The following is a 13,100-nucleotide window of genomic DNA, read 5'->3' as shown; positions in this document are numbered from 1 at the left end:
CTGGCTACTGCTAATCGAGGGAGCACATTATTATTTTTAATGGAGTTTATTGTTCATATAAATGAGTTAGTTTCTGGTTTAGAATTGTTTGAAAAGGAAAAGCATTCCTTCCTGGTAGATTTCAGAGTGCTGGTCTTGTTAGAAACAGTTGGTAACTTTCAAAGGTGTAAGCTTTAAGCATGGTCATTCATACACTCCCACTTCAGACACATTACACCAGGTACCACTGTGGATTCAAAGATAAATAGTCAAGATGGGAAAATAGCTGTGAATCTAGCCATGTATTGTACATAGGCCATGACACTGCAGTGTGACAGGTGCTTAGAATAGGGTTAACCACAGAATGCTGTGAGAACTCAGAGGGGCACATGGGCTGGACTTGAAGGGATCAGGGATGTTGTCTTCCTTTCTACTCTGATTGTATAAATTGTAGCATCCTGGACTTTTCAACTGGAATAGACCTTAGATACCATATAAATGCAGCCTCCAGAGGCTGAGGCCAGTAGGTTTAGTCCTGTTCATTATAGGGACTTAGATAGGAGACATTAAGAAATGTCCCAAGGGTTGAAATAAGTGACTTTAAAATTTTCCATTGATTTTAGCTTAGGGTAAATTGAACAGTCTGGAAGTTTTTTTATGACTCAACCATTGCTACAGTCTATTATTCCTCCTGCCTCCCCCCTTTTCTTCTCCCTGAAGGAACAGAAATAGGAGGGCTTTTAGCAAAGGCAAGCTTGCAGCCTCTTGGAGAAAGGAAGGGTTTTCTTTGGAGACTTACATGTGGGCAGGTGAGAGAAACTGGAAGTCACAGGACAGAAGAGAGAAGGAAAGAAACGACCAAGACAGGGATAGGTTTGAGTCTCTAGCAGAGAAAATTCTGTTCTCTTTTTATCCACTTCACAGTTTTTAACTTTATGTTCAACTTTGCTGTGTCAGCATGAAGCAAGTACAGTGAGTCTATTCACAAATCACCTTCTTTATTGGGAATATACCACAGTGGCCTAGAATATTTTCTTTTAGGGACAAACTTGATGTAGATCACTATAGAAAAATTCTTGGAAATAAGATGTCCTCACAAATAATATTGTATCATTCTTTGTGGGCAGCCATCTTAACAGCAAAAAAACATTTTCACACACCCCCTCCACCAAAAATGAGTAAATGACCCCTTGCCTTTCATCTGAGAATTTTCGTATATATTCCTTTTTACTGTTTTCTATTGACAGCAGAGGAAGAGGGCATGGCATACTAGATAACAACATTCTGTTACCTTTTGATTCAGGATGTATTTTGCAAGCAAATTCTTAAGTTGATTTAGTGCTTTGAATTTCATTAGGCACTGAAGAGTCTCCATTGAATGATTTGGGAGGATTGGGACTGAAAGCCAACTTGAAAACTGAGGTATGGCTGGTAATTCAGTTATGCTGAACTGTCAGTGGTGTAAGTACCTTTTCACCATATATAGACATATGTACACTTGAGCAGAATATAGTTCCTGTATTCTGTATAGCTATACAAGCAGAGTATAGCTTCTCATTGTACTTAAGACATTTAAGTTTTGTTATTGTCACATCCTATAGGGGAAAAGCTAAGAACCTCAGTACCTCAGTTAATAGTGCCATCATCAGTTCCATCCACTCAAACCAGAAACCCAAGAGTCACCCTCAGTCACCCCACATTCAGTCCATTTCCAAAATATAACTTGAATCCATCTATTTCTATTTCTATAGCTGCCACGTAATCTAAGCCACTACTTCAGTAGTGTCCCCATTGGACTTTCTTCCTCTCCGGTCCCTCCTCTAGTCTTCACACAGCCCTGAGAGCTATCTTGAAAAACATAAATTAGGTCGTGTCATTGCTCTGCTTGAAATTTCCAGTGGCTTCCCATCATACTTAGAATAAAATCTCTGTTTGGGGGGTGTTTTTTTGTTTTTGTTTTTTTATCACAGCAGGCACTGCAGTGGTTCAGGGTGAGCTGTGGTGAGACTTGAGCCTCTTGAGGAAGTGGGGCAGATCAGGAAAGGCCTTGTGTGTTGTACTCTTTTACTTTAAAGCAATAGGAGAGCCATTGATGGATGAAATTAGTTTTATCATATTTTATTTTATTTTATTTTTTTGTTTCTGAAGGTTGACAGTATTCATTTTTAAATTTCACAAACTTGAAAGTAGACTTTTATATTGTCACAGGATGTTGGGTGTTTTGTTTAATTCACTTGAGGTGAATTAAACTTACCTTCTTATTTCAAAAACCTCATTTAACTTATTTGTTATGGTGCTTTGGACTTTTTAGGTATTTGTGCCATCAGAGGAAGAGAAAAATCATGAAATTCCAGCACCACCAGAAAGTCCAAGTGGGAGAAAGCTGAGTGGAGTCGGTAAACTCCTTTTAGTGGTTGTTCACATTACTTTTTCCTTGCATGTGGTTTTATCTTTTATTGCCACATAAAATTAGTAGCTAACTTATAATAAAACATCGACAGGCTATATGGATTTACCTCTCACTTTTTAACATAGGTTAGAGGGAACTCTTTACTATTTCATTTTTGACTTATACTTTTTCTCATGAAGTATCAGTATTATGTCAATCAATATTATGTAAGGTAATTATTTAAATCCAATGTCTCCAAATAATTGTGGCCAAACAAGTTGCTTTGGAGCAAACCCTTGCTCAAGCTCACAAATGTGTCAGTGTGGCCCTCCCTGTCCTTTAAGGTGCTATCACAGTTCACTTCCAAAAGTCTAGTCTCTGGCCCCTGTTCCCACTTCTTTTAACCTCACGCTCATGGCTCCTGGGCTCTGGCAGTTGCCCAGTTACTGAAGCTACTTCCCGCTTGCATAGCCTCTTCTCAGTCTCTCTGTGCAGTAGTATTTGGTGTCCACTAAGTATTTTTTAGGGGAGAGCCTCAGTGTCAGACAGGATTGGGACAGCGGCTCTCAAACACTTTGGTGTCAGGACCACTTTACAAATGACTTCATCTAAATCTGATTACCTCCCAAAGACCCTAACTCCAATACCGTCACATTGGGGGTTAGGATTTCAGTATATGGGGTGGGTGGCAATATATTCCATGTGAGCGGGACAGAAACATCCAGTCCGTAGCATTCAAAAAACTGCAAAGTTCAGGTAAAGCATGATCCAGGAGCAAAGACACAGCTTGCAAAGGCCCAGTTTCTTATCTTCTCCTTTAGCCCCCAGCAGAAGTAATCACTTTCTCATTCTTGGTCTTTAGGAAGATATCTTTGTGCTGTCACTCATGGCTGAAATCCTGAGACTTATTCTGATTCAGTTTAGGTACCTGAATTATATTGTTCTATCTTTTTTTTTTTAACTCAGCCATATATTGTGGGCAGCCTTCATTGTCATTGTATACAGATCAACTTCATTTGTTTTAATAGTGGTCTGTAATGCATTTTCCCATTTGTTATTAGATATTTTAGTGGTCTCCAGATTTTGTAGTTTTTACTAGCTGCAGTGAGCTTCCATATGCATGTAACCATGCATTTCCCTAAGTGTTTTCATAAGAGTGAGTTGAGAGGTCAAAGAATATGTAAGTTTTGCATTTTCATTTCAAGCACTTGATACTCCCCCTACTTTGGAGGCAAATGTTGAAGGATGAGTAGGTGTATATTCAGTGGACAAGGCAAAGAGAAAGGCAGTGTGTATAAATCCTCACCGGGAACTATCTGGGGCAGTCAGGGTGGGGACCTTCCAAGGCACAACCATCTGAAAGGGCAGCCTTCAAAGTATGTGACCTCAGAAGCCTTATAAGCAAAAGTACCAGGCAGTCCTGGAAGACCACCCCAAGACCTGGTAAGCCATTCATGCTCACATGTTAAAACCCTAACGATGACTAATCTATCCAAAACTTGGACAGATGCGTTAATTAAAATTTGCATGTATGTGTTATAATACAAATAATTAATATCCCATTTGTTAATTGTCAAGAAGGTAACATTTTTGGATTCTGAAGTCCTTTGTTCCCACAGTTATATTTCAGGTTACTTTACTGTGTTTAGGTATGGTTCAATAAGAGATCTACTTATGTAAAAGGAAGTTGTTTTTAAAAGAAAAATGTGTGTTCTGTCACTGTTGAGTAGAAACAGTAGACCTTGTACTTCAAGTTTCCAAAGAATGTAAATAGACCATTGCCATTTGAAGGGATAGGATCTAACTTTTCATTTGATGGCATTATTTTTAAATGAACCAGTGTTACACTGTCGCTTAACGGTTACAGCAAAGGCCTTCCTTCCACCGTCCTTCTAAGCTTCAGATCACTGACATGGCTACATCACTATAGTGATTTAATGGATCACTGCCATTACTGTAAAAATGCAGGCAACATTGTTTTTCTGATAGTACTGACAGAACACGGATTGTATATTTCACAAAAGCAGCTAGGCCACTTAGCGACATATTCAGACTTAACTAAAAAAGCTTTAAATTTGTTTCTCTGTGGTTCAGAAACAACACTCAGTTTCCTTATTTCTCATTTTTATTTTTGAACAGCTGAACTACAGAGGGAGCCTTTGTTGGTGATTGAATCACTAAATGTAAGTCACTGTAATGGTTAGAGTTTTGTTGTTATCAGTTGGGGTTGCTTTGATTTGGGGTTTTGAGAGCGATTACATTTAGGGGAGGTGCTGGCTGTGCATTTCTTTAGGAGACAGGACGTGCTCTCCATTCAAGTTCAACTTACTGACACCTTCAGTTCCATGTTCAATTATATCCACTGATGTCAGGAAATTTAGTTGTTTTTCTCAGAAAAAAGGAGTCACTCAATTCAGCTGCACTGTGTTCTAGTGGCTGTTTAGGCCAATGTCATGAAACAGCACTAAGGAAATAGAAGGTGGCCCAGATCCCTCAGACTAGGGAACTCCCCTGGTAATCCTAATGAAATCCTTCAAAGAACTAGGAGCTTTCTGTTTGTTTTATTACTATAATGGGATGCAAATTGGACTGTGACGTCTTAAATTATCCTGGTGCTGTAGACCAAACCGACTTTATTTTAAAAACTAAAGTTCACTTTATGTCTTTAGAAACCTTTTGTGAAGATACTAAACTATAATTGCTATATATACATATTTTTTCCCAGCTGTGGCTCTCATAATCCCTTCTGTGCTTGAAAGAGTTGGGTTTTTGTTTGCTTTTTTTTTTTCTTTCTTAGTGCATAGGGAAGTGAACATTTTGTAAAATGCTTGCAAATCACAGACAGCTACATTTTTTCCAGTGCCCCTAGAGGACTCAGAAGAGCTTTGCTTCCTACCAGACAACTATGGCATCAGAGGGCTTACCTCACCCTGTTGAGACATCCCAGTCTGTATCTAGAAGCTCACACACGGTCTACTGAGTAAAAGGAAGAGAAAAGCCCCACTTGGTTTTGTTCAGGTTTACCCTCCAGGAGTTAAAAGGATTCTAAATGTGGCTGAAACCTCCAGAGCTCCCCAGCATCCTACCTTGTTTCCCCGAATCCCCCAGCTGGCTTTTTCCCATCTAAGCACAACTGCCCTTTCCAAATATGAAATTCTGTAGCTAGGATTTAGAATGTTGTAGGATATTCTAAGACTTCCTCTCTGTGTTAAAAAAAAAAAAAAGTACAGTTGACAAGATTTCCCAGAGGGAAACCTTATGACAGAATGACAGAATCCCTTAACATTTTTTAGTAAAGAAAATCTTCAGGGATTGTTGGATGGGAAGAGAATTCATAGAATTCGGAAATTTTTTCTCTCTTATTTCTTACTCTTTTGCCATACCATTTTAAAGACAAGGAGAGTAAACAGAGTGGGATGCTAATTTCTTAAACTGAAACTTCTTCAAAAGGAAAATGCCCTATGCTCTTGAGCTTGTGGGCGAAATTTATTAAAAAAAAAACATGGACTCCAGTTCCTTTAAGCGTTCCCACAAATGGCCAGATTATTTTCTAGATATTCAAGATTTGTGTGAGATTATCCATAAGTAACTTTTTCTGTTGCGTGTTTAGGTCGAAAATTCAGGCTCAAAAACAAATGAAATTCATAGCAAATCTCAAAGCAAAGAAGGTAAGTTAGTGTATTTCATAGTAGTAATTTTAATATTATAATTATCATTTGTTGAGTGCCTTCTGTGTGACATGCCCTGTGCTAATTATAATTAGTTTGCAAATTTTCACTCATCTAGTTTATATGATCCATTACAATGAGCGTTAACAGCATCACATCTGTAGTTGAGGAAACTGAGGCATGGAGTGGTCCAGTGTCTCATTCAAGGCCACATAGCTTGTAAGTGGTGCCTTGCCTTAAATAGCTACTAGAACTTTGCCAGAAACCTCACAGTAGATTTATCCAACGTGGATACAAAACGTATAGACCCCAGTGGTTTGTATCATAGGAGAGGCTCTGTGCTAAGTACTTAACTGTTGATTTCTGACAAGCAGTCTCAGTTTGGTAGCAGATCAGGGACATCACATTTATGAGGCTCATCGCCCAGGGGTCAGACCTCATTGCACGCAACCTGCAGAGACTGTCAACCCCAGAGGAATAATTCTCTTCTCAAAACAAATTGTAGAATTTTGTTGATACCTACTGATTTTGTTGATTCTCTATTCCAAGAATGGGGAAAGAGGTCTTAATCCCCTATACAGTTATTTTTATAACAAGTTATACCATATTTCAAACCAAAGTAAAGTGGCAATAATTATAAACACCCATGTATCCATTACCTAGTTTTGTCATATCTTAAAATGCAGTATATTTGCTTCATAACTTTTAAAAAAATGTTACAGATATATTTGAATCCATATTATTACACCCCCCTCCCCAATCCCAATCTCTTTTTTGTCATGTTGACATGTATAACTCTAGTTACTTTACTTCAGTTGCTCTTTAGTATTCCATGGTGTGAATATACCACAGTTACTATTTTGCTTCTTTTGTTAGTGGACATTGAGGTTTTTTGCAACTTACAATCTTTGCAATTACAAAGAGAGCTACCATGCATGATCTATTGTTTCCCTTGGACACTTGTTCATACTGTGCTGAAACAGGAGCTGGGGGGAGAAATGGCTTTGAAATTTACCATGTAAATTCCAGTGATTCTCTTCCCTCCTTCAACTCCATTTACTCAAGTCTAGAAATGGAAATCATTGAACTTAACTGACATAGTTTTTGTGAGGATCCCACCACAGTCATTTGTAAAGTATTCTTTCTTCTTTTCCTTCCCCCTTCCACACACACCCCTAAAATAAGTATTGGAGTGAATACTTAAGGTGGGGTTTTGTTTTTTCTTTTTTCTTTTGTATTTATTACTCAGAGACATCCAATAGTGGAAAAGACAACACAGAAGCCATAAGAAGCCATAGTGTTGAAACAAATCCTAAAGAGGTGGGTTTTCATAAGAAACTCAAGTATTTCATGTTTTATGCATAGTGCTTTCTCCTGTGCATAAAGGCTTTTACCTCTTTGTGTATATAAGAAATTAAATGTATGTATTAAGAGTTCTCCATATCACTGTTACTTCTTTATGTTCTTGTAAGGTTTAGGTAATTTGGCAGGTCCCAGGATTATTTGGACATGTCCCTACGGTACAGTCAAGGATGTTTTTTCATATACTGCCATTCATCAGCCCTTTAATAGGCCACCAAGACGGGAGAAAAATGTTGCCAATTAATTTATGACATGCCATCAATTGTAAGACATAGTTTGACTTCAGAGATGGTAAAATGAGAATTTTTTTTAACGTATTTTAGAATTGTTGAAATACAGTATGTAACCAAAAATAGATATGGATATTTTGTTTGGACTTATATTAAAATCTTAAAAAAAAAAAACCTCAAGCTTACAAAATGAGTCTAATCCAAATCTAGATGCCAGAAGCAATATTCTAGATTTTTAAAAAATTTATTCCAAGGGCTAGAAACTAATACAATGTGCCCCTCTTTAAGTAGATTTGGATCCAAATTCTACTGTCTTTAATATAGTCACTCTTAATTCTAGGTTGAAGAGGAAGAAAGGCACATGCCTAAAAGAAAAAGTAAGAAGCAGTATCTCTCTTCAGAAGATGAACTGGGTATCTAGAATATATGTGTTCCTGTTTTAGACATCTTTGAAAATCATATTATTTTCACATCCAAAATAATGGGCCGGTAACATAGAAAATTCTTGAGGGTAGTAATTGTTTACAATTCTTAACTCTAGTGTGTTTCCAGACCAGCTTGACACCTCCAGGGTCTTTTCTGGACTTGATCTAGAAACTAGATTATTCCCTGCAGAAGACCCAACCCCTGGAAATCACAAAAACCCAGGCTTCCTCTGTAACCTGGGCCTGGGCCCCAGCCAGGTGCCATCAAGTAAATCTGACTCCCAAGAGCATGGTCTTAATTGCTAAGCCATACCTCTTAGGTGCTAACCTGTTCAGGAAGTTAAAAGTGTCTGTGGACAGAGATTCCCTGGAGGTCCAGTGGTTAGGACTTGACACTTTCACTGCCGTGGCCTGGGTTCAATCCCTGGTTGGGGAACCACAGCCACACAGCTCAGCCAAGAATAAAAGAATCTCTGGAAACGCTATGTCCTAAGCCTTCTCCACAGAACCTCCTGCCTTGTTGGTGCCATTTGAGCATTTGTAGATTTTTTTATTTTTATTTTTTTGGTTTTGCTAGGGCCAAGGCCAGTGTTCAGTGCTCAAGTCACATGACATCATAAATGCCTAAGAAAGAGGTCTCAAACTGTCATTTTTTTAAATAGAACTATGCATTTCATTTTTTCATTTGGCTTTTATTCCTTTGTGATTCTGTGCAAACTGATTTACAGATGATAATCCAGATGTCCTGGATTCCATAATAGAAACAGGACAGAGGCAATGCTCTGAAACTGAGCCACAAGATACAAAGGTACTTTTTCCACATATTAATTTTAAGTTTTAGGGGTAACCTAATTACATCACTGTGTATACTTATTTTGTATTATATATATGTGTGTGTGTGTGTATATTATATATATAGTTCTAATATCTCTTTTACTTTATGTATCTCTAAAAATAAAAGGTGTATATTTTTTAGGCTCTCTCAAAGGAAAAAAACAAATGTTGCACTTTATAATCTTAAACTGCAAGATTGTATTAATATCACAGTTTAGATATAATCATTGCTTAGGTTTTTGTTCATATTATTGACTTCCTTAGGTTTCCAGGTCCTTTCTTCCCAAGTGTAATATGCTTTATTGCAGATATACTTACATGAGAACAGTGAAATACGGTGATACATACTGTTTAAAAATTTTAATATTTGGCTTTCTCTTTACCATAACTCCAGCCCCTAAAATATAGGTAGTCCAAGGATGGGCCCTCCCTCATTGCCTCTTTTTTCCTATGATCTTATTTTCACCTTGTGACTCAGGGAAGCGGCTCACAAATTTTCATTTCTGCTCTTACCCTGTCTTTTGTTCTAGGCCCAGATTTCTCCATTTCCTGGTAGATAACCTCTTCTTGGGTTTTCTCCCATTTCCGAGACTCAGTACTTCTCAGTGTCTATTCCAGTCCACCTCCATCTTCTTGTTCTCTCTCTTTCCCTAATCTATTGTTTTTCCAACTTGTTCCAAAAGTATTTAAGTCACCTTATAAGTATATGCAGCTGACTTCCAGCTCACTAAAACCAGTTTATAGTCTCTTTTCCTCCCAATAACTGATAAACTAAATAAAAAGTAGTAAAAGAATTTTAACAGCCGAAGAGGTAAAGTCACATATTGTCATGAATTTCAGTTGGTTGTGGCCAAGGAAAGATACTGGGTTTTAAAAAGCCCATCACTCCCCCTGCCCTATCCAGAACAAAAATCTTAAGACAGTACTCCTGAATTTGGAAAGAAACAGATTAAAGGGTATTCTTTTATTTTCCCTTCAACTTTGTGTAAGGTTTTTAATGTTAAATTTAAATATACTCTGACTTAATTATTTTCATTTAAAAATCACATATACAGGTAATATTCTCAATATAAAACAGTATTCTGATTTTAAATTTAACTTGTATATTTTTATTTACACATTATATTAGTATCATAGTATAAACAATTTGGTATTTCATGCTCAAAACTTCTTTGCAACTAAGGGCAAATAATTTAACCATTGAGAAATCATTGCTCTAAATCAGCCCAGCTGGATACCCAGAAGTTCTCTTTGGCATCTTCTGCTTTAGTCCTTTCCCCCAGCCCCTCGCCTCCACCAGCAAAGAAAAAAAAAAAATCTGTTGTAAATTCCTTTCAGTTCTTTCTTTGGAGTTTCTCTTGAAAAGTCCAGGGTGAGGGAGGAGAGCAATTTCCATTTTGCAGGGGGAAAAAAAATGGCCTTGTTGCTTTATAGCCTTATCTCTTGCTTTTCTGCCTTCAGATTTTGTATCTTTTTGTGTAGTCTCCCAAGCAGCAAGATTGTTACTTTTTAAGAAAAATTCCCACAAATATCTAAAAGACTGCTAGGAAATTATTGTTGAAATAAGTAAGAAAAAGAAGCTTCTTGTCTTGTTCAACTTCTCCATAGGAAGAGAACTCTGGAGATTTGGAAGAGTTACCTAAAACAAGTTCTAAGACAAACAACACTGCTTCAAGGGCCATGGAAGAAAAAGGTGAGTAATACATCTACTTAGATAAATTGTTATAAGAGGAGACTAATCCTTCAAAGCAGTCAGCATATCTCTCACCAGGCTTCACCAACTGAAACTGCAGTTTGCTGATCTGCCTTCTCGTTATAACACAGTACGTCGCGCTGAGTATCAGCAGCGCTTGGGGATCATTTTTAATCTGGCTCCTGTTTTACCCAAAGTGTGCTTCTTATCGGTTAACCAGACTCTGGTTTATTAACTTTGGTGTGTCCACCTGAGAATGGAGTCTGTGTGCATGTGTGACGGGGACGACATAGGTCACCTTGGTAGGTGTCCTGGCGCTGAGGCTGAGTGTAGTCCCCAGCAGTGAACGAGCTCTGCTCTTTCTTCAGATGAATACAGCAGCAGTGAAGCCGCTGGCGAAAAGACAGAGCAGAATGATGATGACAACATAAAATCTCAGGAGGTGAGAAATATTTTTTATATTTATTTGTTCAGATTTATTTAAGTACTACAAACAAATAAAATACATTCAATGCTCTTACCCAAAGTTCTTCTTAAATGCTTTTGAAGTAGTTCTTTTTTTTTTTTAGTGCACTAGGACAGCATTTCATGCAGTGCACTTCATCAGTGTCATTTTGATTCATTTTGTTCCCTATATCTTAATTTTATCCAAACATTTGTATGAGACCTACTTCTGTCAGCCACATGGGATCAGCCCAGATCTGTACCTCAGTGTCCATGTCACTTCCTGACCCAGAGGCTTAGCACGGCCAAGCCAGGCACCAGCTCAGGTCAGAGAACAGGGAGCTGCTGAGCCCTGGAGTCCAGCAGAACGAAATGGGAGCAGCAGCATCAGGATGTGCGGAAGGCCTGCAGCAAGTGCCAGATGGGACCCAGTTTGACAAGGTGAGGTCAGGGATTCCTGGGAGGCTGCAGGAGAGGCAGACCTCCATCCCTGCTCACTCCAGGCCCCTTCGGATTTGCAGAGAGCCCAGGGGGACACAGAATCACAGTGACCTGAGACGGAGGTCCATAAATCAAGGGAAACAACTTGTACACCAGCCAGATCTTCTACATAACCATTGCCAAGTTTGCCAGTCTTGATACAGCTTTTTTTTAACATTTTTATTGGAGTATAATTGCTTTACAATAGTGTGTTAGTTTCTGCTGTATAATAAAGTGAATCAGCTGTATGTTTACATATATCCCCATATCCCCTCCCTCTTGCATCTCCCTCCCACCCTCCCTATCCCATCCCTCTAGGTGGTCACAAAGCACTGAGCTGATCTCCCTGTGCTATGCAGCTGCTTCCCACTAGCTATCTATTTTACATTTGGTAGTGTATATGTCCATGCCACTCTCTCACTTCGTCCCAGCTTACCCTTCCCCCTCCCCATGTCCTCAAGTCCATTCTCTACCTCTGCGTCTTTATTCGTGTCCTGCCCCTAGGGTCATCAGAACGTTTTGTTTTTTTTTTTTAGATTCCATATATATGTGTCCGCATACGGTATTTGTTTTTCTCTTTCTGACTTACTTCACTCTGTATGACAGACTCTAGGTCCATCCACCTCACCACAAATAACTCAATTTCATTTCTTTTCATGGCCGAGTAGTATTCCATTGTATATATGTGCCACATCTTCTTTATCCATTCATCTGTCGATGGACACTTAGGTTGCTTCCATGTTCTGGCTATTGTAAATAGTGCTGCAGTGAACATTGTGGTACATGACTCTTTTTGAATTATGGTTTTCTCAGGGTATATGCCCAGTAGTGGGATTGCTGGGTCGTATGCTAGTTCTATTTTTAGTTTCTTAAGGAACCTCCATACTGTTCTCCATAGTGGCTGTATGAATTTACATTCCCACCAGCAGTGCAGGAGGGTTCCCTTTTCTCCACACCCTCTCCAGCATTTATTGTTTGTTGATACAGCTTTTTAATAGTTCTGTTTGTTTTCAGTGGCCTCCTTTATTTTTTATAAGGGATCCCATTTGGTCACAAGTGACTAGGACCAAATCCACATTTAAGTGGACATACATATTTATTACAGAAGTAAAAGCTGACACTGAGCGCTTACTTCCATTATCTCATTATCTCATAATCCTCAGGACTCTGTGAATTCATACTCAGCATTGTTTGTCAAGTGAGGGGACTGTACTGAGAGAAATGAAGCACTAAGCCTAAGGTCACATATTTTTTAAGAGACAAAGCTGGGATTTGAGACCTCTTAGGAGGGAACTCTAAATCCCATTTTGAGAAAGCAAACTATTTGTATAATAGAGGATAAAACTTTGTATTGCTTTTTTTTCCTTTTCCCCTTAGGAAGATCAGCCAGTAATTATTAAAAGGAAAAGAGGAAGACCTCGTAAACACCCTGTAGAAACATCATTAAAAACAAGTAGGTATTTGGTGTGTTTTCAGTTCACACAAAAGAAATTTTCAAACTGATTTTCTAAGTGAGATTTTTATTTTTTAGAAGATGACTGCAAAACAGATGCTGGCATTGTCACTGTAAGTAATTGCAAAAGATGAGAATTCTTC

The 13,100-nt window shown here is 38.4% G+C and overlaps 1 protein-coding gene across 4 annotated transcripts in view; it reads left to right on the top strand.

The window, feature by feature from the left end:
- BOD1L1 (biorientation of chromosomes in cell division 1 like 1) overlaps positions 1-13,100 on the top strand; it is a 55,658-nt gene that overhangs the window by 31,987 nt on the left and 10,571 nt on the right. The window contains exons 11-21 of one of the 4 annotated variants that reach the window (XM_030864226.2): positions 1,337-1,401; positions 2,291-2,375; positions 4,508-4,551; positions 5,979-6,036; positions 7,286-7,356; positions 7,969-8,005; positions 8,782-8,861; positions 10,496-10,580; positions 10,949-11,022; positions 12,882-12,957; positions 13,036-13,070. In XM_030864226.2, the coding sequence (XP_030720086.2) occupies positions 1,337-1,401; positions 2,291-2,375; positions 4,508-4,551; positions 5,979-6,036; positions 7,286-7,356; positions 7,969-8,005; positions 8,782-8,861; positions 10,496-10,580; positions 10,949-11,022; positions 12,882-12,957; positions 13,036-13,070 (710 nt within the window). Of the gene's footprint in view, positions 1-1,336; positions 1,402-2,290; positions 2,376-4,507; positions 4,552-5,978; positions 6,037-7,285; positions 7,357-7,968; positions 8,042-8,781; positions 8,862-10,495; positions 10,581-10,948; positions 11,023-12,881; positions 12,958-13,035; positions 13,071-13,100 lie in introns of all 4 variants that reach the window. The other 3 variants (XM_060299166.1, XM_030864225.2, XM_060299167.1) reach the window with 3 other exon arrangements.

The sequence above is a fragment of the Globicephala melas genome, chromosome 5 (genome assembly GCF_963455315.2).
Source record: "Globicephala melas chromosome 5, mGloMel1.2, whole genome shotgun sequence".
Taxonomy (NCBI): domain Eukaryota; kingdom Metazoa; phylum Chordata; class Mammalia; order Artiodactyla; family Delphinidae; genus Globicephala; species Globicephala melas.
The sequence above is the reverse complement of the archived record's forward strand: the minus strand, read 5'-3'. Positions and strand labels throughout refer to the sequence as shown.